We start from the raw sequence: 26,576 nt of genomic DNA on the forward strand, positions 1-26,576 counted from the left end.
TAAGGGGACAAACAGAGATAGTTATCTCTGTCAACTTGCAAGTGAGTTCTTACATACCACTTCAAAGATACTATCACTCACATAGGGACAAGATTAGACTAATTAAAATGCTAATTAACACATGCACAGTGGTCATTCTTCACACACTGTGTGTATGTACAAAGGATAAGTTTAGTTCCTGGGATCATAACTGCACCATCCTGCTGCAATTTTCATCCAACAAGGGTGAAAGTAATGCCTCTGAATTTTTTATTCTGTTCTCAATATCGTTAGAGGTGCTACACGTCAAGCATATTACTCTGTCTACTTTCCCGATTCGCTGATAAAAATTTTAGCACGTAATATGGCAACAGGTAGTGTAACTACAAAGGTGCAAGAGTAAAAGCGTGCAGTAATCAATTTTCTACCAGCAAAAAATGTGTCTCCAACTGAAATCCACAGAGGCATGAAAGCTGGGTACAGTGATGATTGTACCAACATCAGTAATGTGCACTGTTGAGTTGTTCACACTAATAATAAAGGAAATGTGGTCCTAATCTAAATGTATGTGACAGAGCTCAGAGTGGATGATTGCATGTGGCAACCGAGACTCACTGGAATTGGTTTCGATGAACTCGTCAGAGAAAAATCGGCAGATAACACAGCCACAGTTCTCAAGTAAGTGCAGCACACCACGAGAGCCTGTACAAGCCATCATAGCCAAACTGCAGTACAGAAAACTGTCTGTGGTGGGTACCATGAAAGCTTCTGACATAAAAACAGAAGAGACTGGACACCTGTCAACAATTTCTTTTGCATTTTGAGCACAACATTTCAATAGGTGATGAAAGCCGAGTTCAACATTTTGACCCTGAAACAAAGAGAGCATTAACTGAGTTCCACCATAAAGGAGCACCAACATCAAAATAGTTCACACCAGCAAGCATAATCATGCTCACAATGTTCTGGAATACATGTTCAAAGCGTGTGCATTTGGAATTCATGCCTACAGGCACACCATAAACTCTGCACTGCGCTGTGAGACACTCAGAAAACTGAGAGCCTGAGTTTGAAGAGCTTGTCCACACATGAAGCAGCCTCTCCTGCAGCAAGACAATGCCAGATCACACGCGAGCACTGCAACATCTGCAACAATCTGACACCTTGGGTTCACTGCCATTGGTCATCCTCTATCAGTCCCAACTTGGCCCCATCCAATTTTCATCTGATTCAAAAACCTAAAGAACACCTTTGAGGACTTCACTTTGATAGTGATGAAATGGTGCAAGCAGAGGTGAGGTTGTGGATTTGTCACCAAAGTCAAACATTCTACAGCGACGGTATCAACAAACTAGTCCACCTGGTGACTATGTTGAGAAATAAATATGTAGACATGAAGAATAAAGATGTAGAATTTTAAACAAGTTTGTTTTATTTAAAACATTTTAATAGTTTTTGCATGAAAAATTCGAAAACATAACTTTTCAGCATGTTGTTGTGAACTTATATTTATGAATGTTACAGTTGTCTTTGAACTGTAACTGACTGTTAACAACAAATTTTATAAGGGAGTAAATGAGTTGTGAAACTATTGCCAATGCGCCAACCAATTTAAAGAGGTGCATAGAAATAGTATAAATCCTAACACACATTACAATGGGAAGTAGCCTCTGCAATGCACTTCACACTGGTTTGCAGAATACGGATGCAGATGTAGAAACGTATTAGGGAATGAATATGAGAAGTCTTCAAAAAGCTTTCTTCAAACAATACTTCTGCTCACTACTGCTGAATAAAAATTTTATGTAAGTTGGTGCATGGCCCCAGAAAGTAATTCCATGACAAAATGGAATGGAAATACGCAAAATACGCCAACAGTCTTGTCTTTAATCAATAAAATGAGAGAAACTTTTTGCAGAAAAATATGTGGACCTAAGTTGATTGCCTACGTATTGACATCATTTAACCTGTTATTGAACAGTGTTGCAAAAATCTACATTTACATCTACATTCTGCAGCCAGCTAATGGTGTTGGTAGTAACTATCTAAACCCCCTTCCCTGATTCATTTGCAAATGGTGCATAGATACCACAATCATTGGTAAACCTCCATTTTAACTCTAATTTCTCAAATTTTCAAATTGTGGTCATTTCATGAGACATGGGATGGTGTAATATGTTGTCAGAGTTTTTCTGGAACATACACACTCAAAATTTCAGAAGTAAAACTCTCCATGATCCACAACACCTCTCTTGTGTGTCTGGCACTTGAGTATGTTGAACGTCTCAGGCCAATTAAACGGTCCTGTGATGAAATGTGTCATTCTTTGTTGGAACTTATCCCTGACTTCTGTTGATCCAACTAGGTAAGTGTCCCAGTGAACAGCAGTGCTCAAGTATTGGTTGAACCAGTGCTTTGCAAGCCACTTCTTTCGTGGAGGAGTCACATTTCCTTAAGATTTTCCCTATGAATATCAGTCTGGGATCTGCATTTCCTACTACTAGTTATATGTGGTCATTCCACTTAAGGTTGCTCGGATGGTTACTCCTAAATACTTCACAGTAGTTACAGTTTCCAGCAATTTGTAAATATACAATTGTAGATTTCCCCTCTCATGTATGCGCAGTATGTTCCATTTATTTATGTTTGGAGTGTAGCCATGTATGGAAGTGAAACATGGACGATAAATAGTTTGGACAAGAAGAGAATAGAAGCTTTCGAAATGTGGTGCTACAGAAGAATGCTGAAGATTAGAGAGGTAGATCACATAACTAATGAGGAGGTATTGAATAGAATTGGGGAGAAGAGGAGTTTGTGGCACAGCTCGACAAGAAGGGACTGGTTGGTAGGACATGTTCTGAGGCATCAGGGGACCACAAATTTAGCATTGGAGGGCAGTGTGGAGGGTAAAAATCATAGAGGGAGACCAAGAGATGAATACACTAAGCAGATTCAGAAGGATGTAGGTTGCAGTAAGTACTGGGAGATGAAGAAGCTTGTACAGGATAGAGTAGCATGGAGAGCTGCACCAAACCAGTCTCAGGACTGAAGACCACAACAACAACAGCATTAACTGCCGGTCCCTGTGCAATTCATCAATCCTCAGCACGTTTTCATGTAGTTTGCAACTGTCTTTGGTCATTACTGCCTTCTTGTGGAGAACCACATCATCTCCAAACCACCTCATACAGTTTCCAGCATTATCAGCTGTATCATTTAGACATAGATAGTAACAGACCTATCACACTTTCTTGGGGTACTATACTGAGTGTTTCATTTAACATACAACTGTTAATGTCTACTCTGGTGTTAACAGGTCATTGCCGATTGTCTGAATCACATAATGTGAGTTTTTGTGAAAAATGTTAGCTTGGAGCACTTGTAGTCCAGTTCCGCTGAACTGTTCTTTTAAGGTTGATTAGTATGATTGTGCCATGAGCACACATTACAGTTTTTGAACAGCCTTTTTAAATCACTAGAAGATCATTCCATAGGTTAAGAACAAGGGTAAGCCCCGTACCAATCCTTGTCAACTCTACATTACATGTTAGCACACTGGACTCGCATCACAGAGCATCCTAAAATATATAGTTAGGTTACAGTTCAAACTCTTGCATGCACCCCCTACTATTATTATGCAATCTTCCCCTGAGAGACCCCTCTCCAACGTGCATTAATCAAATTTTCAAATAAATATTTTAAAAACACTTCATTAGCCACTTCTCCATCAAAGTAGCTGATTGACTAGCATTAAAAATTACTGTTATGGGCACAGCAAAAACAGCACTGTTCACTGTCAATGTGCATAATCAGTAGCACTATAAAAAATATTTTCTTGGAAAAATATCATTGTAATGAAGTAAATATTAAGCTACCAAAGAAAATAACAACAACTGTTTTATATAACTGAGGAGGCAGCAGATTTTTTCTCAAGGTAAAGGCTTTCTATATGCACTATACATCCCTCTCCAGAGTTCAGAATGGAGTTTTCTATTATGATGCCAAAGACAATCTTAGTTTCCAATAAATATCAGGTAGAAAATTGAAAACCCATATATTCTACAACAAAATAAAGTAATATCCTATGAAACACCCATAGCAAATTTATCAAAGTATCTAGAATCACATATACAAATTCAGCTATCTGTAACAGTTGCACATAACAGACCTTGACCTTGTCAGTATACTGCCTATTATTTTGTTGTTATAACTTCAAGTTAAACAAATATATTTCAAGGACGACGCAATACCTGAAAGTCACAGATCAGGTAAACAGAGTAAGACGCGTGTCACTTTAACAGTCAAATAATAACTGAGTCCGAGTCTAGTGGCCGCTGGCTGGCTGGCCGCTTAGGTGGCGCTGCTGCTGCATGGCTGGCAGACAGCGCCGCATGTAGAGGACACGCGTAACTGCGTGGCCGCACTTTGAAAGATCGGCGAGTCACAACACTTTTCCCCCCTTTGAAGTTTTTGCACAGGTCTTGATGGAGGTGGCCTGTAGACTGCTAACGCCCATAGGTGTTGTTTGACTGGCCGTAAAGTCTCGATGGAGGAGGCTTCCCGTACGGACGGAAGTGGGGGTCGAATCTGCTGGGGCCCCGTGCACCAATCTGCCCGTTGCGGCAAGGCCGGTTGTTATAACAGGAGACATGGGCAATGTGTCCACGTCCGTAGGAAAAGGAGGCAAGTAGAGTTGCTCCGACAGATGGTGGTCGTCTGGTTCCTGCATGGGCAAGTCTCCTGTTGGCGTCAGTTCTTGTGCTGGCATCGATATGATGGTGAGAGGACTGCGTTGTGAGTAATGAGAGATTTCAGGATCCCGAGTGTCAGGTAGAGCCGAAGGTGGTGTAGCGGCATCCAGAACAGACGTTGCCAGCGCACGAGGCCGAAGCTGGTCCGAATGACGCACTGCAACACCCGTGTCCGTCTGGATTTCATACAAACGTCGGCCACGGTGTCGTAAGATGCGGCCAGGACTCCATTTTGGTCGCCTGCCATATCCCCGTATCCATACAAGGTCGCTGGCGGTGAACCGGCCAAGTGAAGGCACCCACGGCTGTGAGGTGGAAGGCTGCAGAAGATAAAGTAGCGTGCGGGGCTGTCGGCCATGCAAGAGCTCAGCCGGGCTATGGTCGCCCATGAAGGGTGAAATGGTAAGAAGCCAGAAATTGGAGAAGCGCATCATCAGCAGCAGAAGTAGTCAGGAGTTTCCTCATCTGAGCCTTAAATGTGCAGACCAGTCATTCAGCCTCACCGTTTGACTATGGATGGAACGGAGGGGCCGTGACATGCATGACGCCGTGACGGGCACAAAAATCCGCAAAATCGGAAGAGGCAATTTGTGGACCATCATCAGTAACAATGAAAGGAAAGTTAGAGTAGGTGTCAATAAGGAGAAGCCAATAAGTACCTAAACAAGGTCCCACGACGTCAGCATGAATACACTCCCAGGGCTTTTCAGGTGAAGGCCACAGTGACAAAGACGACTTCAGAGCAGCGGCCTGTGACGCACAAGGGCCGTAGGCAGTGACCATGTGTGCAATTTCAGAGTCGATGCCGGGCCAGTACACATGGCGGCGCGCCAGAGATTTTGTGCGAGAGACACCCTAGTGCCCTTGGTGAAGGAGGCGCAAGACCAGAGCATGCAAAGACGCAGGTACCACAACACGCGGCGAAGCATTTTCGGAGGAAAGGAGGATAACACCATCCCTAGCCGTGAGGTGGTAACGCAAAGCGTAGTAGTTCTGCAACGGATCAGAAGTCTTAGCGGACCGACGATCTGGCCAACCTTTCTGAATACATCGTAAAACATGGGAGAGGGTAGGGTCAGAACCCATAGCAGCCGCCAGCTGGTCCCCCGGTGATGTGGAACCCGTCCACAACCTACTGCTCGGCAACATCCAGGTGGAAACACAAAAGTTCGTCTCTATCAAAGGCCAGATCAGGACCCATGGGAAGGCGAGACAGTGCATCAGCATTCGCTTGTTGAGCCATCGGCCGGAAATGAATCTCATAATTGAAACGAGACAAGTAAAGATCCCAACGCTGGAGGCGGTGTGCAGCCTTGTTGGGAAGTGACGTTGATGGATGAAACAAGGAAACAAGTGGTTTGTGATCCGTAACAAGATGAAATTTGGATCCATAGAGAAAAACACCAAACTTATGAAGAGCATAAATAATGGCCAAAGCTTCTTTTTCAATTTGAGAATACTTTTGTTGGGCATCCGTGAGCATTTTGGAGGCATAAGCAATGGGTTGTTCAGAATTGTCAGAAAAACGGTGCGCAAGGACTGCACCGACCCCGTATTGAGAGGCATCTGTGGCAAGAGGAAGATGTTGGCCAGGTCGATAAGTAGCCAGGCACGGGGCCTGTTTCAGCATAGTCTTCAATTTCTGGAAAGCCGCATTTCATGACGCGGACCAGTGAAAAGGCACGTTTTTATGCAACAGGCAATGCAACGGCTGAGCCACCAAAGCAGCAGATGGTAAAAACCCGTGACAGTATGCTATTTTCCCCAAGAAGGCCTGCAGTTCCTTAACAAATGTAGGTCGAGGGAGGGAATCGATCGCAGCGACAGTTTGCTGAAGCGGACGAATACCATCCCGAGAGAGTTGAAACCCCAAGTACAAGACAGATTCCTGAAAAAATTTTGACTTTTGAAGATTACACTTAAGACCGGCAGTCTGTAAGACATGAAAAAGTGTGCAGAGATTCTGAAGATGTTCTTCAGTGGTGGAGCCAGTGACAACAATGTCGTCCATGTAATTTATACACCCAGGGACAGTGAGCAATAATTGCTGCATGAATCGCTGAAAGAGACCAGGGGCGCTTGCAACCCCGAATGGCAATCGTTGGTATTGATAGAGGCCGAAAGGCGTGTTAAGGACCAGAAACTGGCAGGAAGCAGCGTCGAGAGGAAGTTGATGATTAGCTTCTGACAGGTCAGGTTTAGAAAAATACTGGCCTCCAGCAAGTTTAGTGAACAATTCTTCAGGTCGAGGCATAGGGTAAGTGTCGATAAGGCATTGAGCATTTACAGTGGCCTTAAAATCGCCACAGAGATGAATATCACCATTTGGCTTAGCAACGACAACGACAGGAGAGGACCACTCACTGGAAGTGACACGAAGCAAGACCCCTGAAGCAGTGAGACGATCCATCTCCTGTTTGACCTGATCACAAAGGACCACAGGAATGGCCGAGCCCAAAAAAACTTAGGCCGAGCAGTGGGTTTGACAGTGATATGAGCTTCAAAGTCGTTTGCATGACCTAACCCAGGAGAAAAAAGGGACGAAAATGTCGTCGACAAGGAATCCAATTGAGCATAAGGAATAGCATCAGAGACGATATTGACAGAATCATCTATGGAGAACCCAAAAACGCGAAAGGCATCGAAACCAAAAAGATTCTTTGCGTTACTATGGTCGACCACAAATATGGGAATAGTACGAACGACAGATTTGTAAGATACCTCAGCATCAAATCGTCCCAAGAGAGAAACCTTGCCTTTATTGTAAGTTCGTAATTGCCTAGTGACAGGTGACAGGATTGGAGAACCCAACTGAAGATACATCTGAGAATTGATGATAGTGGCAGCAGAACTAGTATCCACCCGCATGCGAACATCTCGACCAAGTATTTGGACAGCGAGGAATAACTTCCCTGAAAGGGAAGAAGTACAATTGACAGACAACACAGAATCAGAATCAGTGCCACGTTCATGAGCATCATGTAGGCGGTCGGATTTGCAAACAGATGACACATGACCCTTTTTTTGCATTTGTGACACACGGCCCAACGTTGTGGACAATCCTCTCGTGAATGTTTCGTAAAACACCGCGGACACGAAGGAGGTTGCCGTAGGTTTTGCTGCAGTTTCTTAGAGGTTTGCTTAAGGTTAGGCCAAGGCTGCGCTTGGGAGAATACTGTGGCCACGTCGGCCGGCGCGGACACGCCACACACTTCATCAACAGCGCACAGAGGTTGTATTTCCCCGACGTCACCCCATGCCTCTCTATTTGCGCTCCAGCGGCGCGAGAAATTTCAAAAGACTGAGCGATGGATAGGACTTCATCTAGAGTCGGATTTGCCAACTGAAGGGCACGTTGCTTAACTTCTTTGCCGGGCGTCGACTGGATAATAGCATCCCATACCATGGAATCGGTGTAGGATTCTTTGTGAACTTCAGTAACAAATTGACACTTTCTACTGAGGCCGTGAAGTTCAGCAGCCCAAGCGCGATAGGATTGATTCGGTTGTTTTTGACAACAATAAAAGGCAACACATGAGGCTACCACATGCGTATGCTTTTGAAAATAAACGGACAGAAGTGAGCACATTTCAGCAAAGGACAAAGACGCAGGATCTTACAAAGGAACCAATTGCGACAACAACTGATACATTTGAGGTGAAATCCATGAAAGGAACAGAGACTTACATGTTTGGTCGTCCGCGACCGAAATGCCAAGAAGTGCTGTCGAAGACGTTTTTCGTAAGCAGACCAGTCTTCCGCTGTCTCGAGGAGGAAAAGGAGGTAGAGACAACAACAAGAGATGCCCCGCATTTGATGCCACGACAAAATCACGAATAGCATTTGTGAGAAGCATTTGTTGTTCTATGAGACCTTGCAATAGTTGCTCTAAAGTAGCCATGGAAACACGTGGGTCAACGATGAAAAAGAAAAATTCACTACCTCGTCACCAATTGTTATAACTTCAAGTTGAACAAATATATTTCAAGGACGACGCAATACATGAAAGTCACAGATCAAGTAAACAGAGTAAGACGTGTGTACACTTTAACAGTCAAATCATAACTGAGTCCAAGTCTAGCAGCCGCTGGCCGGCTGGCCGCTTAGGTGGCGCTGCTGATGCATGGCTGGCAGACACGCCGCATGTAGAGGATGCACGTAACTGCGCGGCGGCACTTTGAAAGATCGGCAAGTCACAACAACTGTGATGTGTAAAGATACACAAATGCATTGTTTGAATATGCATTTGTAGGCTTCCATTGCTGGAGCCATTTTGGATACTACAATTTTAGGTATTAGTCTGTGTCACTGTAACTACTAAGCAGCTAAACTGCTGACTATTTGACCAACTTGCTGCAGTCCTCTTCAGAGCAGTTCACTGCCATTCAGCTGCAATAGTTGCAGGGATGCAGCCCAGTACCCAAAATTATTGTATCCAAAATTATTTCAGTAGTTTAATAGCAGCAGTAGATTTTTTCAAAGCCACTTTTTCTCCTAATACGTAGCAGAAAGAATAAAAATGACCACTCACCATACACTTGAAGCATTGAGTGGTTGACGGATGCATAAACCAGATTAAAAATGTTGCTGAATTTTCAGACAATGTCCTCCTTCAGAGCTAAAGGATTTTTAAAAAATAATAAAAAAATAAAAAAATTCTGTACATTCAGCTCCATTTTCCTGGCCAACGATATTATCCTAACACTACAGTTCAACAGGGGTGAGTTTCTGTATTGGGTGGAGTTGGCAACAGACGTAAGGAGGCAGGTAGTGGAAAAGGCGAATAGAGGGAGAGGTGGCTTAGAGCTGGCAGATGGGGATAAGAATGTGGAACTGGTTAACTTGCCCTAGCACAGGCACAAGGAGTTGTGTGTGGCAGGTGATGAAGTGGACAGGGGTTGGAAGGGCAAGATAAAACAGTGGAAGTTGGAGACTGTGGAGAGGAGACTGTACAAAGAGTTAACTGGGCAACACATGGACAGAGCAGGTGGGTCCTGGGCAAAGCATAGTGGAGACTGAGGCCTAGTACAGATATACAAAGCAATTCCTGTAACTATTTCTGAGACATCAGCAACAGTCACAGTTTGTTATTGGTATACTTTACACTTTACAAAAATAGGCTGCGGTAGTCACTTTTACCGGTTAGTGTGCATCTCAACTTCTTCCACGTACCTGAAGATTTTGCTCCATGATGGGATTTACAGAATGTGAAGTGTCAATGAATTTCCTTCTATGTTAAATTTAATTCATATAAGTAGATTGTAAATCATAAAACATTTTCAATGGCAGATGTGGACTTCAACCACAATTTATTCGTTATGAAATTTAGATTAAAACTGATGAAATTGCAAAAACAAATGAAATTAAGGACATAGAACCTGGATAAGTTGAAGCACCAGAGGTTATTGAGAGTTTCAGGGAGAGAATTAGGCAATAACTGACTAGAATGGGGGAAAGGAATAAAGCAGAAGATGAAAGGGCAGCTGTGAGATATGACAAGGCTTAGTAGAAATTCTTGAATAACACAGGAGATACTGAATTTAACTGATGCAAGTAGTAAATATAAAAATGCAGCAAATCAAGGGGTGAAAGGGGATGCGAATGTCTAAGAAAATGAGACCGACAGGAAGTGCAAATGAGCAAACAGGAATGGTTACAGGACAAACATAATACTTTAAATACGGATGCGTTGTCAGCGACCATTAGAAGGTAAAATTAAAACAATTGCAGCCCTCAGTCACGAAAATGAAGTCTTTTTGACCTAGGTTTTGGCCTCTTCTAAGTGTGCCTTCACCAGAAATAAAACATTTGAAACTGGCATGTTACATATAAAATAAATATGAAGCGATAACGCTTTAGTCACAAAGTACTACAATAGAAAACAGAGACAGGCCACTAAGGGCTGCACCACATGTCGAGCTGCGGTAGCATCAGACTACCATTAGCGTTATAGCTTCATATTTGTTTTATACGTGACATGTCAGTCTTAAATATTTTATTTCTGATGAAGGCACTCTTTAGAAGTGGCCAAAACCTAGGTCAAAACGACTTCATTTTCGTGACCAAGGGCTGCAATTGTTTTAATTTTACAAACATAAGGATTTAGCAGCATGTACCACTTGGGGAAAGGTAAATACCACCTAAAGGAAAATTACATAGGCAATTGGGGAAAAAAGCTCAAATGGAAAAACACTCCTCAGCAAAGAAAGGAAAGCTGAAAGGTGGAAGGTGGAAAGAGTATATTGAGGGTACATACAATGGACATGAACTCGAAGGCAATCTTATAGAAAAGGAAGAGTACATTGATGAACATGAGATGGGAGATATGATACTGTGAGAAGAATTCGACAGAGCACTGAAAGACAAGGCCCCATGAGTAGACAACATTCCGCCAGAACTATCGGTGGCTGTGGGAAAGCCAGCTACGAAAAAACTCTTCCACCTGGTGTGCAAGATGTATGAGACAGTCAAAATACTCTCAGATGTCAAGAAGAATATAATAATTTCAATTCAAAAGAAAACACATGCTGACTGGTGTGAAAGTTACCAAACTACCATTTTTATAAGTCATGGCAGGAAAATACAATTGTGAATTTTATACAGAAGAATAGTAAACTGGTAGCAGGTGTCCTTGGGGAAGATCAATTTGAATTCTGGATAAATGTAAGAACATGGACACAATGCTGACCCTACGACTTATCTTTGAAAATAGGTTAAGGAGAGGCAAACCTATAGCATTTGTAGACTTAAGAAAAAGTTTTTGCCAATGTAGCAGAGGGTAAGGAAGCAAAAGACTATTTGCAACTTGAACAGAACCCAGACAGCAGTCGGGCTGCATGAAAGGGAAACAGTGGCTGAGAAGGGAGTGAGACAGGACTGTAGACTACTCCCAATGTTATTCAATCTATACTTTGAACAAGCAGTAAAGGAAACCAAAGAACAATTTGGAATGGGAACTAAAGATCGGAGAGAAGAAATAAAATCTTTGATGTTTGCCAATATCACAGTAATTCTGTCACAGACAGCAAAAGGACTCGGGATTAGGAAACAAGACTCTGAAAGTATTAGATGGGTTTTAATATTTGGGCAGCAAAACAATCAACAGTGGCCGAAGTAGTGGGGATATAAAAAAACAGACAATGGCAAGGAAAGCATTTTGGAAGAGGAGATGTATGTTAACATCGAAAATGATTTAAGTGTTACGAAGTCTTTTCTGCAAGTACTTGTAAGGAATGCAACCATGCATGGAAGTGAAGTGCAGATGATAAACAGTTTAGACCAGAGAGCAGATTTTGAAATGTCGCACTACAGAAGAGTGCTGAAGATTAGATGGATAGATCATGTAACAAATGAGGAGGTACTAAACACAATTTGGTAGACATGAAATTCGTGGCACAACATGACTAAAAGGAGGGATCAGTTGATAGAACTCATTCTGAGACATCAAGGGATCACCATTTTAGCATTGGAGGGAAGTGTGGGAGGTAAAAAGCACAAAGAGAGAGAGAGAGAGAGAGAGATCAACAGATGAATACAGTAAGCAGACTGAGAAGAGTATAGATAGCAGTAATTATTTGGAGATGAAGAGGCTTGCACAGGACAGGGTGCATAGAGAGCTGCATCAAACCGGTCTCAAGACCACAATAACTTCATAAGCATATATACTTTTCAACAATACAGTGCTAATTTATTATTAATAGAGCATACAGATTCAGTTTCTACTAATTATTTGCCTTTTGTTAATGCATACCCTGTTGTTGTTGTTGTTGTTGTTGTTGTCTTCAGTCCTGAGACTGGTTTGATGCAGCTCTCCATGCTACTCTATCCTATGCAAGCTTCTTCATCTCCCAGTACCTACTGCAGCCTACATCCTTCTGAATCTGCTTGGTGTATTCATCTCTTGGTCTCCTCTACGATTTTTACCCTCCACGCTGCCCTCCAATGCTAAATTTGTGATCCCTTGATGCCTCAGAACGTGTCCTACCATACCCTGACTCATTCCAAATCCCTGAGGATCCTCCTCGACAGGATCAACAGAAAATAATGCATGAGTGAACTTATAGCTCTTACCCTATGTACCGTGTGATGAATGAATGGGACAAAGAATTCGTAGGACTTTTCAATGTGAGACTCAGTGAGGTCTACAAGTTTGGGATTCATTTTGCAAATGATATCAGCATGTGTTTTCCAAGGGTATTTAGTCAATTTCATGGTTTTTTGGGGATATCTTCGTACTACAGGGATGCAGCCTTGCTTTCACAACTCTACCGCTAGTTTCACTCGCTAATGTCCTAAAAAATTCGCAGTATCTCACAGAAAGAACAGTAATAGCTCAGCAGCAATTAATTTGCGTTATAAACATGAAAACTCTGGGTATATTATGATACAAACAGATTAATCTGAACTGTTGTGTAATGTTTACGTTGGAATCAATTTTAACGTATTTTTCGTCATACAAACTAAAATAGCATCACAGAATCACAAAACCTTTATTTGATCAAGGTCAAGTCCTTTACAACTACTTTGACGCATATCGTGTATCGTACAGAAACCACGAGCAAGGGGTGTCCACAATGCAACTTTTGCCAAAACTACACCTTGACATTAGGTGGGGTCTTTGCACAGCACTATGAGCTGAAGGATTTTGGTCGCAACTATGCGTATAAAAAGTGCCAATTGTAAATCAAGACGTAAACAATGTTAGATGTGTATCGAAGTCCTCTAACCTTACCTTTCCTGCCATACGTTTTTTTCGAAAGTGCTCTTGCTACCGCACTGAAACTTAACGCCCTCATTCCAGAGCTATGGGTAGACACCAAGAAAACATTGGATACAAGTATATCTTTCTTTAAGGAATACGGAACACCGTTTCAAGTAATTCTTGTCGCCCTGAAAGGAAATTCCTTACTTACTATCAAATGTTACACAACAATCCTCAGTGACTAGCTTCTCAGCTGATCGCTTCCATGGTATATGAACAAGCACAACTTCTTTTTAGGGGTAGATTCAATGAAACAGGTTGTACTGGAACAGATGTATGATGTTGTACGTGTTTAGTACCCCTCTGGCTTTAATATGAATGTTGTCAACATCACTAAGCAACATTACTAAACGTAATACTCAACACAGGCAACTCATCCTCTCTACATACAATTTACACCCCCACATAATACAATGATCTTTGGTTGTATACAAAACATTGATGTACATCTTTGCTGTTAGTTTTGAAATTTGTCAGTTGTTTTCGCGGTACGAACTGTGGTGACTAGTAATTGATAATAGAAATATAACAAATATTGTACGACGACCACGTAAAGCAATTTCGGTTGGAGTAAGATGCGAATTTAGAGAAAATAGTGGACGACCACTGAATGAATGCAATCTACGCTAGATTTGAAGCTGTTTCAGGGGCGTCCTTTTATCCCTCCGGTTTGTTGTGATTGGCCAAAATGTAAATGTTTTGATGTGGATACTTTTTTTAGAAAATAAGCTGCCCGAAACCGCTCTGGTACTGAAAAAGTAGGTAAGGTACGCCCCGTAAGTTTCATTTTTAGTTTATTTTCGTTACACTCTGCTCTTTGTTATATTGAACATTTAACTTTATGATTAAGCATGTTGAACTTCCTTGCCATTGAAATGATTAAGCCAGAAAATGATAGCTTTGCACATTTCATTTAAAATTGTCCGTGTTTAATATAAATATATCTCGCTCAGTTAAAATAATAGTTAATACGTTTACATATGCATTTATTTTGTCCACATTGGAAATACTTACAACCGTGACAATTAGTCAATTAAGTGCTAAATAAGCACATTCCCCAAACAGAATCCTCGCGCCCTGTTTACAGTTGGACATCCAACTCATTGGATGGACAGTGCGATTATGTAAAATACCTCACTTGCCTTTAAGAGATCTGTCTATAAAGTATTGGTGGTATCTCTTTGTTATTTGCTAAACTGTGCCTGAAGAGTTTCATTGCTATGGGAAGGGGTGTTTTTTAATATGGTCTGTAGTTTTGCTAGTTACACGCAAAATGCGTCAGTAACATATTATTACAATCATAAATAGTTTTCTTCTTAATGATACAATATCTTACACAGATCAGGCACGCTACCACAGTGAAAAACAATGAACATCTTATAAAGATGTGTGAAATTAGAGCGAAAAGAAACCAAAGCAAATGATTCAGTTTATAGAATTAGATTGTGTGACCCCAAAGTTAACTAACTGGAAAGGGAAATGCCACATGAAAAGTAGTAACGGACACCCTTTGCTTTTCTCGCAGTTTATATACAATTATACCCGTGATATGCATGAAAATTACTCCTCAAAGACTTGCCCACTGCTTAACATATGTTTTCCGAATTTGCCGTGCAGTTTTAGTTTTTGTGATGAAAAGTGCATTAAATATGGAAAAGTTCTATTAATTATGGCGCGAACGTAAACATTACGCTACGCCAAAGGCTAGTCTGTCACCACAACCCATATTTGACGTTCGCATTCGTTGGGTTCACCAACTCGTATCCAAATTATCAAATTTCGACGCTACCTAGGCCTCGGGCAATGTTACAGATTAGTCAGTCACCACAACCAAGATTACAGGGGGGATGGGTCTAGTACTACACCGCAGACGAGTAGATAACGCGGGACTGCAATATACAACCGTAGTGAAGTACTTGCCGTTGTAGCTGGTTGGTGGTAGCACATATTTTGAAATACAGAAATATCCGATACCGGCCATCGGCTTGGACTGGCGACGTCACCAAGATGGCGGACAGGTACATCGCCTTGATCCACTATGGCGACGGTAATGTCACTATTCCAGTACAATCAAGCAAGCGAAGACAATTCCATAATACAACATTTACTATAACTAATGGGACGACTGGGATTTTGTAGGTTTTGGGCAAGGAGAAACAAACTAAGCTACATTTTTACCGTAACATATGCATTTCAAAACTTACACAAAAATTCCGTTACGTCAGCTTTACACCAGTCGAAGGCAAGACCTACCAAACAGATAACAGTGCCTTCAGTTATCCGTATTTGTAACTGAACTTTACGATAGCAGTGAACGAAAAAAAAAAATCCTGCAGAAAACTGGTATAAAACAAAATCACTTGACCAATATAGAGATGTCCACAATATCAAGGACCTACAAATTGCAGCGAATAGTGCTTTTGAATCAAGATTTTAAAGTCTCATTACGTATATGTTAAGTCAGTGACTTACAGTAGTGTACAGGTTTTGTGTTACAGCCCTATATAATCCTCTTTTTTTATTGACTCATTTCCAATCTTTCGAAAATTTGTGTTTTTTAGCTTATAGCAGTTCCTCATTTCCATATATTGTAAAATATGCACAAAAAGATTGAGTCCGTGTGTAGAAACCATGAAACTTACGTTATTTCTAGTTTCAAACCTGTAACAAAGCTATTTGTAACAATCAGTTCAGAGTTGCAGTCTCTTAGTAGTGGCTGACAGGATTCCTTGTCTGTACACTTTACATGTTTCTTGTAGGCTAATTTTTTTCCTGCAAAGTTAATATTCTTGCCAGGTTGCTGACACGGAAAATGCCAGGCTGTTTAGTCTATTTTTTAGATAGTCTGTGTGCGGACCATGACCATTTCCTTTCAAATTCATTTTGTTACAGACTTTTTTTAAAAAAATAATTAATTTTGTGTTTGTCATTTCCTTCACTGCTTTTACAATCTTCTTAAACAATTTTTTGAATGATTTAACGTAGTTAATGAACTAAGGACACTTATTGTTTTTCGACACTGCGTGTATCTCAGTTTGTTTCTGTTACTAGACATTTTTATACTAGTACATATCCACTTTATTTGATGCCTTTCTTTGGCATACTATGGGAGGAAATGTTTTATTGAAAAATATGTAGAAAACTGTTTAAAAACTTATCAAAGTTTTTTGAACATGAGCTTTTGTGTTGTAAGGAACAATCTACCTCATTTAATCGACAACAGAATAAACATATGTCTTTTCATGAAACATATCTCATTTTCTTTAGGTCTATTTTTAGTAATTTGATGAGCAAAACAGTAATCTGAGATACCTAGGTCTACAGGGAATTTGGCAGTGTCAATAAGTGTATAATTTGTCAAAATATTGTCTATACATGCTGCTGTTCACACATTTTCTCTAATGAAATCAGTGAAATGTAGTCTAAAGCCATGTTCTGGAATTAAGTCAACAGGCTTGTTAGACATGCTTGTTATATCAGTGTTAAAATCAGCAGCATCAGTTACAATTATTTCCTCTTTTCTTTTGTGAATTTATATAGGAGACGCTGGATTTTCTCCAGAAATAAGTTTTTTGCTTTCACTGCCTGGAATGTCATATATTGTGATGATACTAATGATAAAATAATAATAGCAATAATTAATAATATGTTGTTCTGGTTCAACACAGCAACTTTCAAATATAAGGGCTTTGTTCAGAAAATTAAAATCACCTCTTTCTTTATATTTTAATGAGTTGTAAACAAGTATACGGGAACCTCCAAGAAGTCTGTTTTTCCTCCAAAAACTGGTAGCTTCTGCAGAGTTTTGTAATTTTTTAAAAACTTTGATAAAATCTTTCATTCGCCAGTGTTACTTTAGGCATATGATTCTAATACTTCTTCTTCCTGAAAGAATAATTTGCAGTTCGTCTGTTTTTGTGGTTTTATCATGTGAATGTATTGTACTCAGGCCATATATGTTCCGGTGCATTCAGAGTGAAGACTTAGACTTGCTTAGAGTTTTGAACACATCTTTTCTGGCTTACTGTTTTTCTTTTTTTACTGTGTTTTTTTTTAGTTTTTCACCCCCCTCACTGACTGTTAGTTCCCTTACTCTGTATAGGAAGGATGGGAGGAAGATAGAGTTTAACGTCCTGTCAACATTGAGGTCCTTAGAGACAGAGCACATGTTCATACTGTGTCAAGGGTGGTGAAGGAAATTGGCCATGTCCTTTCAGAGGAACCATCCTGGCATTTGCCTGGAATGATTTAGGGAAATCACAGAAAACCTAAATCTGGATGGCCAGATGCGGGTTTGAACCGTCGTCCTCCCGAATGCAACTCCACTGCACCACCTCACTACGTTTGCTTTTATAATTTTCTCAAGTCAAGAAACATTTTGCTGAAAGTTTTTGTCATTATTTATTTTTTATTGTTATCTGATTTCACGTGTAACATTTTACATTTTCCGGTACCCAAAGATTACACATCAAATTTGATTTTCTTCCTACAGGTGGCAGATGGGGGAATGCTCACTAGATATAGTGAGTGCTGGAGAAATAAAATACCCAGCTGCTGCCTTGTAGTTAGATATTAGCATATCTAAGGCCAAAGGAAGACAATCTTGAAAACAAAAAACAAAAAAAATTACCTTGCCCTCCATGTTGGGTGCTGATGCAATGGGACAACTCTCCATTCATTGGAAAAAAAAGTGCAATGTTAAAAGTATTAGTTGAAAACAGTCTTTGTTGCAATTTTAGTTTTTTATTCATCAACTACGCCTTTCACCTTATTTAGGCATCTTCAGGCTGATCTTAATTTGGTACTTCTTAGGAGAATCCTTTATATAGTGTAGCTAAAGGGCATCGTCGAGTACATCAGGCCAACATCGCCTTTGTTAAACTCAGTAAATACTTTCTAGGTGGACGTGAGTGAGTCCAAGACCTGCATAACGCATTCACGTTCACAGGAGCACATAATAGAATAAAATGGGGCTTAAGTAGTTAGCATTATGCTTCTGAGCTCACTTAATGACCGAATCTGCAGATGATCTACTGATCTTTCCTACGTAACGGCCTCCCAGTAGCCTGGGTTACAGGAGTGACAGCCCCATTGAACTTGATCTGACTATTCTGGAGTATAGCTTGACCACATTTTTGCTCTGCTCTACAGCTCGGAATCACTAGGGACAAAATTTAAATGTGATCCGAAGCAGGGAAGGGTTCATATGCTTTCTCATCCCACCTTTTTCACACCCTCCTACGATGTACATAAAATAGCAAAAGGTCCCCCTAATACCCCCAATTCAGCAACACCCTTGGTTCCACCCGTACGCCTTATTTGAGCTCTTTACAGATGTACCTGTAAGAAACTTCGACACATTCTGCCTCTCAGCTTCTCTAGTACTTTTAGGCAGGCAAGCACCACCTGAGGGGTGTCGAGGGATTGCCTAACCCTCAGGCACTAGAACAGCCACGAGGTTGCCAAAGTAGGAGGTCTTAGTGGTCTTGTCATATTATTCGTACACATCTTATGTTGCACACCATAGGAGGGCACAAAAAAGGAGGGACAAAAGAGCATATGAACCCTTTGATGCTTCAGATTCAGACTCTGTCAAATGGTTTTTGACATTCCCTGGTTATTCCAAGCTGTACAGCAGAGCAAAAATTGTGTGTGTTCTACACTCCAAAGGGATATGTCCTTAGATTAGCATTGAAACACCCAGGAGGTGGGAGCAGTGTTGAACGTTGTGAAGAACACTGTCTTGATGCTCATCGCACAGCGAACTGTCATTTTCGACCGCCCTTTATGCCACTGCTTGAGGCTTTTCGTGACAATTCTGAGTGGCAGTGTGTCTGAAATATTTTCCTCAGCCACCCAAAAGAAAACCGTGTGATTTCAACACTGGTCATCACGGTTCTGACCTCCATTGCTGAGGCATCAAAGGAGGGGTGAAATGTGGGCAAGAGGGGGGTGTGACTAGTGGAAGATGATGTTGGGCAGAATTGTAGTGAAATTTGGTGCCAATGTGACATCATTAACCCACCTTACAGCTCTCGCGAACTTTTGAGCTGTGACCTTTTTTTCTTACACCTGACACCTTGATTGAAGCGTCGCCAAACCTGTGGTTGACGTCACAGGGCGCCATGCTTGTGCACCATTGCAGAGGAAGGTCTTTGAGTCAGATTTCAAATTTATGTGTCAGAATGGGAGACAATTACAGGCTCTCAAGAAATTGATCCTTTAATTTTGTTTCACAGTCTATATGTTCACTTATGAAATTTGTTTATTAATAACTCATCCCAATTCAAGATCATTAGCAATGTGCATAGCTACATTAGGAGAAAGCCTGATCTTCACTATTCTTTATTAAATGTTACTTCGCCCCAGGAAGGGGTGAATTATGCTGCCACAAGTGTCTTAAGTCACTTACGAAACGAGCATCAAAAGTCTGACAGATAGCCAACCAGCATTTAAAAACAAATTAAGAGAGTTTCTGAATGACTACTCCTTCTACTCAATAGATGAATTTATTTAGTAATTTTACAATTATTAAAAAGTTGAATTACATCATTTAAAGAAACCATTCGTTAAACTGACACGTTCCTCGAACAAGTGTTAGGCTAGTCTAATCTAACCTCCTCTTTATCCTCACATCACATTTGTTTGCAAGGCATATGTTGTATCATTGTGTGGAATTTCACAGAAAACTGTCCCATATGAATAAATGAATGGAAGTATGCAAAGTAAGCTAGTTTTCCAATGCTTTCATCACAAAAAACAACAATTATGCATAGATCAAATGTTGCTAAACTGAAGCATTTGAGGAATTCTATAGCATGTAATTTCCAATTCGTGATCCTATCAGTATGCTCACCGAGAAATTTTGAACATTCAGTTCTACAAATTTTCTTTCTCCCATCCTGTATTGTTGATGATGGTATATCTTTCCTTGTACTGATTTGAATGAACTGTGTCCTTTCTGTGTATGTTAAGTGGTAGACTGTTTTCTGGGAGCCATTCAATAATACTTCTGCGTATTTTGTTTATTGCTTCTTCTTTTAATGCAGCTCTGTTAAGCTTCATCATAGTGCTTGCATCAACAGCAAAGAACACTATTTCCACTTTATAGGTGTACGATGGAAGTTGATTTAATGTAGTATGAACTGGAGCGTTCCTAGTTGCAATTTCTTCCAAATGTGAAGAAAATTTATCATGGTTCCTGCATGAGCTATCTGATGTGACGCTTTGTTTCCTATCAGCTAAATATAAGGTGAACCACGTATTATAGTATCTTGAAAATCATCCACTTAACAAAGGACTGACCACAGCCTGCACTTAGTCGTGGTGTACAGCAGATATTGTCAATCCATTTACAAGCCAAGATGGGGGCAGCCAATGGGAGGATAGTACGAGGGTCATTCTGAAAGCAATGCCTCCTATTTTTATTCATAGAAACTATAGGAGATACATAAATCACAACAGCAGAACTAAATAGAGCAGTATTTCAGCTACAGACTGTCATTTTTCCATATAGTCACCACCCTTCGGTATGCACTTTTGCCAACAATAAACCAGAGCCTGCGTGCCGCACTTGAAAAAATTGGAACCAGAAGAGGCTAACCACTTCCTTACGGTTTTGACAGCAGCATTCAGATCTTGAAAATGTTCAGTCCATCTTTCAGAGGCCCGAAGAGATGGAAGTCTGAAGACGCTAAATCGAGGTTGGTTTGTTTGGGGGAAGAGACCAAACAGTGAGGTCATTGGTCTCATCGGATTAAGGAAGGAAGGAAGTTGGCCGTGCCCTTTCGAAGGAACCATCCCGGCATTTGCTTGGAGCAATTTAGGAAAATCACGGAAAACCTAAATGAGGAAGGCCGGACGTGGGATTGAACCTTTGTCCTCCTGAACGCGAGTCCAGTGTGCTAACCACGCTAAATCGGGACTGTGTGGTGGATGTAGTAAGGCAGTACAGCTGAATTTTGCAGGAGTTACGTGGTCGCAAAACTGGTGTGGGGTGTGGCATTATCACGTTGCAGGTGAAAGTTGGTCTTCTTCTCTGGCCTTATCCTGAAAATTTGAGCTTTCATCTTAGTCTGTGTCATCTTGTAATGTGCTGAACTGACAGGCTCCAGGACATTCAAAAGAACCACACTCTGACTATCCCTGAAGACTGTGCAAATCAACTTGCCTACGGGTGGCTGCATTTTGAATTTCTTCTTTGACAAAGAATTCACACAGTGGTATTCTGTGAACTGTCTTTTGGATCCTGGCTCGTAGTGGTGGCACCATGTCTCATCTCTGGTGATGATTCTATTCAAAAAATTGTTACCTTCACCTTCATATTGGTCCAGCAGGTCCTTACAAATTTCCATTCGATGAGCTTTTTATTATTCTGTAAGCATCCGCGAGACCCATCGCGCACAGACTTTGTGGTAACCGGGATGTTCCAACATTATTTCCGAGGCATTACAGCTGACATTCAGCTTTTCACACAATTCTCCGGTCATTATCCACTGACTGGCATGGATGTGTTGATGGAGGTGCTCTTCATTGCAAGGAATGACAGTTGCCCAGGGTCGACTGGGCCATGGCTTGTCGTGCACACCCTTTTCACCACCTTGGAAATGCTGTACCCATCACTTCACATCGCTTCTGTCTATTGTATTGTTTCCATACACCTTTAGCAAGTGACAATGGATTGCAATTGGTGCAATTTCTTCAGCAGTGAGGAATTCAATTGCATGTCACTGTTTTATAGGCGTGTCCAATCACACTTCATTTTGGAACACTCCTCTCCTGGTGCCAACTACTGCAGAACAGCGGAACCACTTGGAAATGAAAGAGGAAGGTTCGAGCATTAACATTGCAACAGCGACATGTGGCGCAGACATCCAAAGTCACCACAAAAAATAGGAGGCACACAAGATTTTAAGTCAGTTAAAAAAAAAAGTTTGATACATATGTATCATACAAGACTTGGCTGACTGCACATACTGGTCTCCCAGTATGTTAGCTCAACATTGTGGGGTAGAACACTAGTGGAGAGGAAAACAGTGAACTAATCCCATAATTTTTATAATTTCATCAGTACTAAGAACGATCATTCACGCTTCATGTGATAGTGCATGTAACTTTGTTCGCCATGAAGTTTGTGTCACTGTTGCTTAACAGAGCACAGTCACTCAAAACGTTCTCTCCCTAAAGTAAATGTAGTGTTCCAGTGACATGCCCCCTAGAGTTACCTGTACTGGCTCATACTAAATATATTGCCACAAAGTACATGGTTTTGCGCCTCCATTGATATTAGTATAACATAGTATATGTAATATGCTTTATATTAAATGATTTTTCTGTACTCTTTGCTGTAGAATTTTCATACCCTATGAGGACTCATAATGGGAATGTTTCATTGTATGTTATGTAACTCGCGTGTTGATATTTGACTCAGTGGTACTACTGTAGGTAATGACTATCATTACAGTAAACAACTGACATCCCAAAAAATGGGGTAGAGAAGACGAATTTTTGTTCTTCGGCACTCAAACAGTAAAAGCTAAACTTACACTAAAACTTCTTGTGATACACCAGCTGTATCTTTTTCTACTTTCAGTAAAAACATGAAAATTCATGTTGTGATATCAGCCATTTTCAACAAGTTAAAGATAAAAATAAATATGCAATTGCATTAAGATTTCTTTTGTAGATAATTTCTTGAGCATTGGTAATTTTTTTAAATGTTTTTTGTTGCAGGTACAAATTTGTGTGGTTTTATTAACCTAAAACCTTAAGTGAAATCAAAGATAAGAAACAGACTCTATTCAAAATAAACTAAAAATATGGCTGAAAATGAAAGCCATTCCAAGATCAAGAAGAGGAAAGCCTTACTTTCTGATAGTGAGGATGATGAAGTGTTAAAGAAACATAAGGCTGCTGATTTAGATGAACCTACAGATAGAGAAGTGGATTTACATGGGAAAATTCCAGAGAAATATGCAGTGGGTTCCCAGCAGCCAATGGAAGGCAAGAAGAATGGCAAATATGAAAAGTCTGTAGAAAATGGTTTGACTGATTCAGACAGTGCCGGTACTGACGTCGAACCGACTACTGATGACGAAAGTCCTCAGCCTAACCGTAGACCGAAAAAGAAAAGGAAAATAAGCATTAAAAATGAGAGGAGGTCAAGGAATAATTTACAAGTAGGCAGTAGCTCAGAATCGGAAGATGAGGGTCCTCTTTCTCCAAAGTCACCTTCATCGTCGAAGAAGTCCTTCAGGAGACGCAGGACAATTTCTGGAGGAAAAGCTCCCAGCAAAAAGAGTTCTGATTCTGAAAGTTACAAAACAGATTCTGAATCTGATGAAGACTCTCAAAACCGAGTACCAAGTAAAGGCAGTACTACTACTGAGACGAGACCTAGAGGCAAAGAACGTGGAACTACATCACAAGCACTAAAAGAGAGGAAACGTGCCAAGAACAAGGTAGAGGAGGGCAGTAGTGATTCAGAGGATGACATACCTCTCCAAAAACCGAAACACCATTCCTCATCGGAAGAATCAGATCGGGCAACCAAAGATAATGAGGAGCATGTGTCTCCGAAAACAGACAAGCGTGAAGCGACCACTGAATCAAAGAAGGTTATCGACATAGATACACTAAGCTCTTCCAGTCAGTGTTCAAATACTACAGGACCCCACAAGAGAGTGAAAACAGAGAGAAATATGAAACAAGAGAGCAGCAGTGACGGAGGCAAGGTAAAAACAGATCCTGAAACAACAGATGACTCTGAAGATGAAACTTCCAGGAATCCAGATGCAGCAAAACGTGGAAGCACGTCAGGAGACTCTGACAGTAAACCTTTAAGCAAAGGGAAGCCAGATAGGGAGGAGATAAAGAAGGAGAAAAGTTCAAATGATTCGGAATCTGATTCAAGTCATGTAGAGAAAACAGCAAAGGGTGCAGAGGCTAAAAGAAGATCTGAGAGCCCTTTAAACAATGCCAAGAATAAGAAACTTCATAATGACTCAGATAGCAGTTCAAGCAAAGAAAGTACAAAGAAAGAGAAACGACGGAAAAATAAGGTAATGTAGATTTCATTAGTACAAATAGATTCCTGTATTGAAGTGCTTCGTGGGAGAAAGTGTTACCCACAAGAGCATATTTTGAATTCCTGCATGTACTTGTTAGGTTAAATTCAAAGGAAAGAACACAAACACAATAAAAATAACAAATTATATACCAGATAGCTCTTTCTAGTAGTACATATGCAAAAACTAGTTATCAGCATGTGGTGCATTTGAAAACACAACATGCAGAGAGATCAAACTAATCCATGCTAAATTAAGGGTTATCTCTTTCTTCTGTTAACCTCTTCAATTATTACATTGTCTTTTTAATATAGTAGATCTTTTGGTGTTCATGTTTGCAAAGAAAAATCTGTATCCAAATTCCAATTTTATGAGAAACTGTTTAAAACAAGATGAAAATCTTACAGTAAGAAACATAAACAAAGCATGCATAATGGTGAATAAACTTAACTGTGCACTGGTTGTGTGTGTAAATGAGCTGGAACCATAAAGAGCTCTTTTTGTTAAGTACACAGGACAATTAGTCAAAAATATCACAGGAGAGTTAGTCAAAAGTCATATGGGTGGTATAAACCAATCACTTCAGTCCGAACTAGCTACAAGAAAAAGAAAATGTTTTATTCCTTTAAATAACAAGCTCTAAAATTGTTGTTAGTTAACAGAATATGTGTACTGTCACAAAAAAATGAAAAACTGTCATCAGTGATAAGAGCCACTACAGTTGTAAAATTTTGTATTTCTTAAAAGAAAAGCACAACCCAAATTTGGGACCTGTGTGCCATCTTCAGGTGCATCTGCAAAATCATAAATAAATAATGATGCCTATCCAAATTCATAGCATTAAAAAAGTTAAATAGAACTTATAATAAAATAGGTGTTCTTGACACAGGCCCGTTGGATGTGCGTGCAACACTGTATTTGAAAGACCGCCTATCTAACTTCATGCACATCCATGTTTCACATGCCCTTAAGCCTGGATCTGTGTCCTGCTTTGTGAGAGGCATTCCATCAGGCCTAGGAATTGAGAGGATCTCCTGTTTTATGCCATGCACCAGGGATGCACTATTTTCCCCTAATGTAATGTCTGTTATTTGACTTTTGTGGACTCACATTTTATGTATATTCATGGGTGAGCCGTGGCGGCTCATATCGATAGTACCACTCTGGTGGTTTATCTTTCCTGCCACGGTCAGGGCGGTAAGCAGCGCCCTCTGGGGCCTACACGAGGAGTAACGAGGCGAGGTCCTGTGGGGGTGTGCTCCGGGACGTGGTGGAAGACGGTTGTCGGGTTGATGCAGCGAATGTGGGACCGGACCTATCGCATGGAGATATACAAGTTGGCTCTGAACGGAAGGCACCATAGCAAGGAGTGGGAAGCATTCGTCCTGTAATTTGTGTGAAGGAGTAACGAGAGTTGCGGTGGCTGCTTTCGGAGAAGAGAATTGGTAAGAGCTTGTGTCTACACTCTTTTCCGTACGATGTTGCTGCCCGCCGTTATAAACAGGTGTAAATCAGGCGCTTGTATTGACTATACGGGAACTGGTGATGTAAAATTACATTTGTGGTTGAGTCTCACTTGTACTGTGATAATTTAGAGGCGAAAACTGTGGTGGTTTCATTAGGTCTGGTTCTTTGCTGTGCAACTAAGGGAGTCAGTTATTTGGGGTAACTGAGGGAGCACCATTATGTTGGTCTAAGTGATACGTTCTCCACGTTTTGTCTATGGCTTTGCGAATCGAAATCGTGGGGGATTACACATGTGAGTAATTTGCTATTGTATTGATGGTTATGTTGTAAAGACTGTTCTCTGGTGTGTTAAATCACGTGCTGATTTGTAGCCAATCCAAGCAGAAGTTACCATTGCTACTTGCTAATGTGCTACTGTCATTATGATTGGCGTTGTTTGTCTTTTGATTGTGGGCGTGCTCACTTTTAAAAAAAAAATTACGGCTACTATTCACAAGGGTTGTCTAGTAAGGAAATTGCTTAAGCTTTTATCATATGCTGGTCTGTTTGCCT

At 40.7% G+C, this 26,576-nt stretch overlaps 2 protein-coding genes across 6 annotated transcripts in view; one reads left to right on the forward strand and one right to left on the reverse strand.

Moving 5' to 3' along the window:
• Nucleotides 1-13,889, reverse strand: part of LOC126418645 (F-box/LRR-repeat protein 7-like) — a 53,359-nt gene extending 39,470 nt beyond the window's left edge. Inside the window, exon 1 of one of the 2 annotated variants that reach the window (XM_050085508.1) lies at nt 13,643-13,889. The gene's annotated coding sequence lies outside the window, so the exon portion shown is untranslated. The other variant, XM_050085509.1, reaches the window with a different exon arrangement.
• A 73-nt stretch (nt 13,890-13,962) lies between these two features.
• Nucleotides 13,963-26,576, forward strand: part of LOC126418779 (uncharacterized) — a 70,239-nt gene continuing 57,625 nt past the window's right edge. Inside the window, exons 1-2 of one of the 4 annotated variants that reach the window (XM_050085709.1) lie at nt 13,963-14,258; nt 23,224-24,551. In XM_050085709.1, the coding sequence (XP_049941666.1) occupies nt 23,310-24,551 (1,242 nt within the window). In that variant the 5' untranslated portion in view covers nt 13,963-14,258; nt 23,224-23,309. Of the gene's footprint in view, nt 14,268-15,432; nt 15,539-23,223; nt 24,552-26,576 lie in introns of those variants that run through there. The other 3 variants (XM_050085708.1, XM_050085707.1, XM_050085710.1) reach the window with 3 other exon arrangements.

The sequence above is a fragment of the Schistocerca serialis genome, chromosome 9, assembly GCF_023864345.2.
Source record: "Schistocerca serialis cubense isolate TAMUIC-IGC-003099 chromosome 9, iqSchSeri2.2, whole genome shotgun sequence".
Classification (NCBI taxonomy): Eukaryota; Metazoa; Arthropoda; class Insecta; order Orthoptera; family Acrididae; genus Schistocerca; species Schistocerca serialis.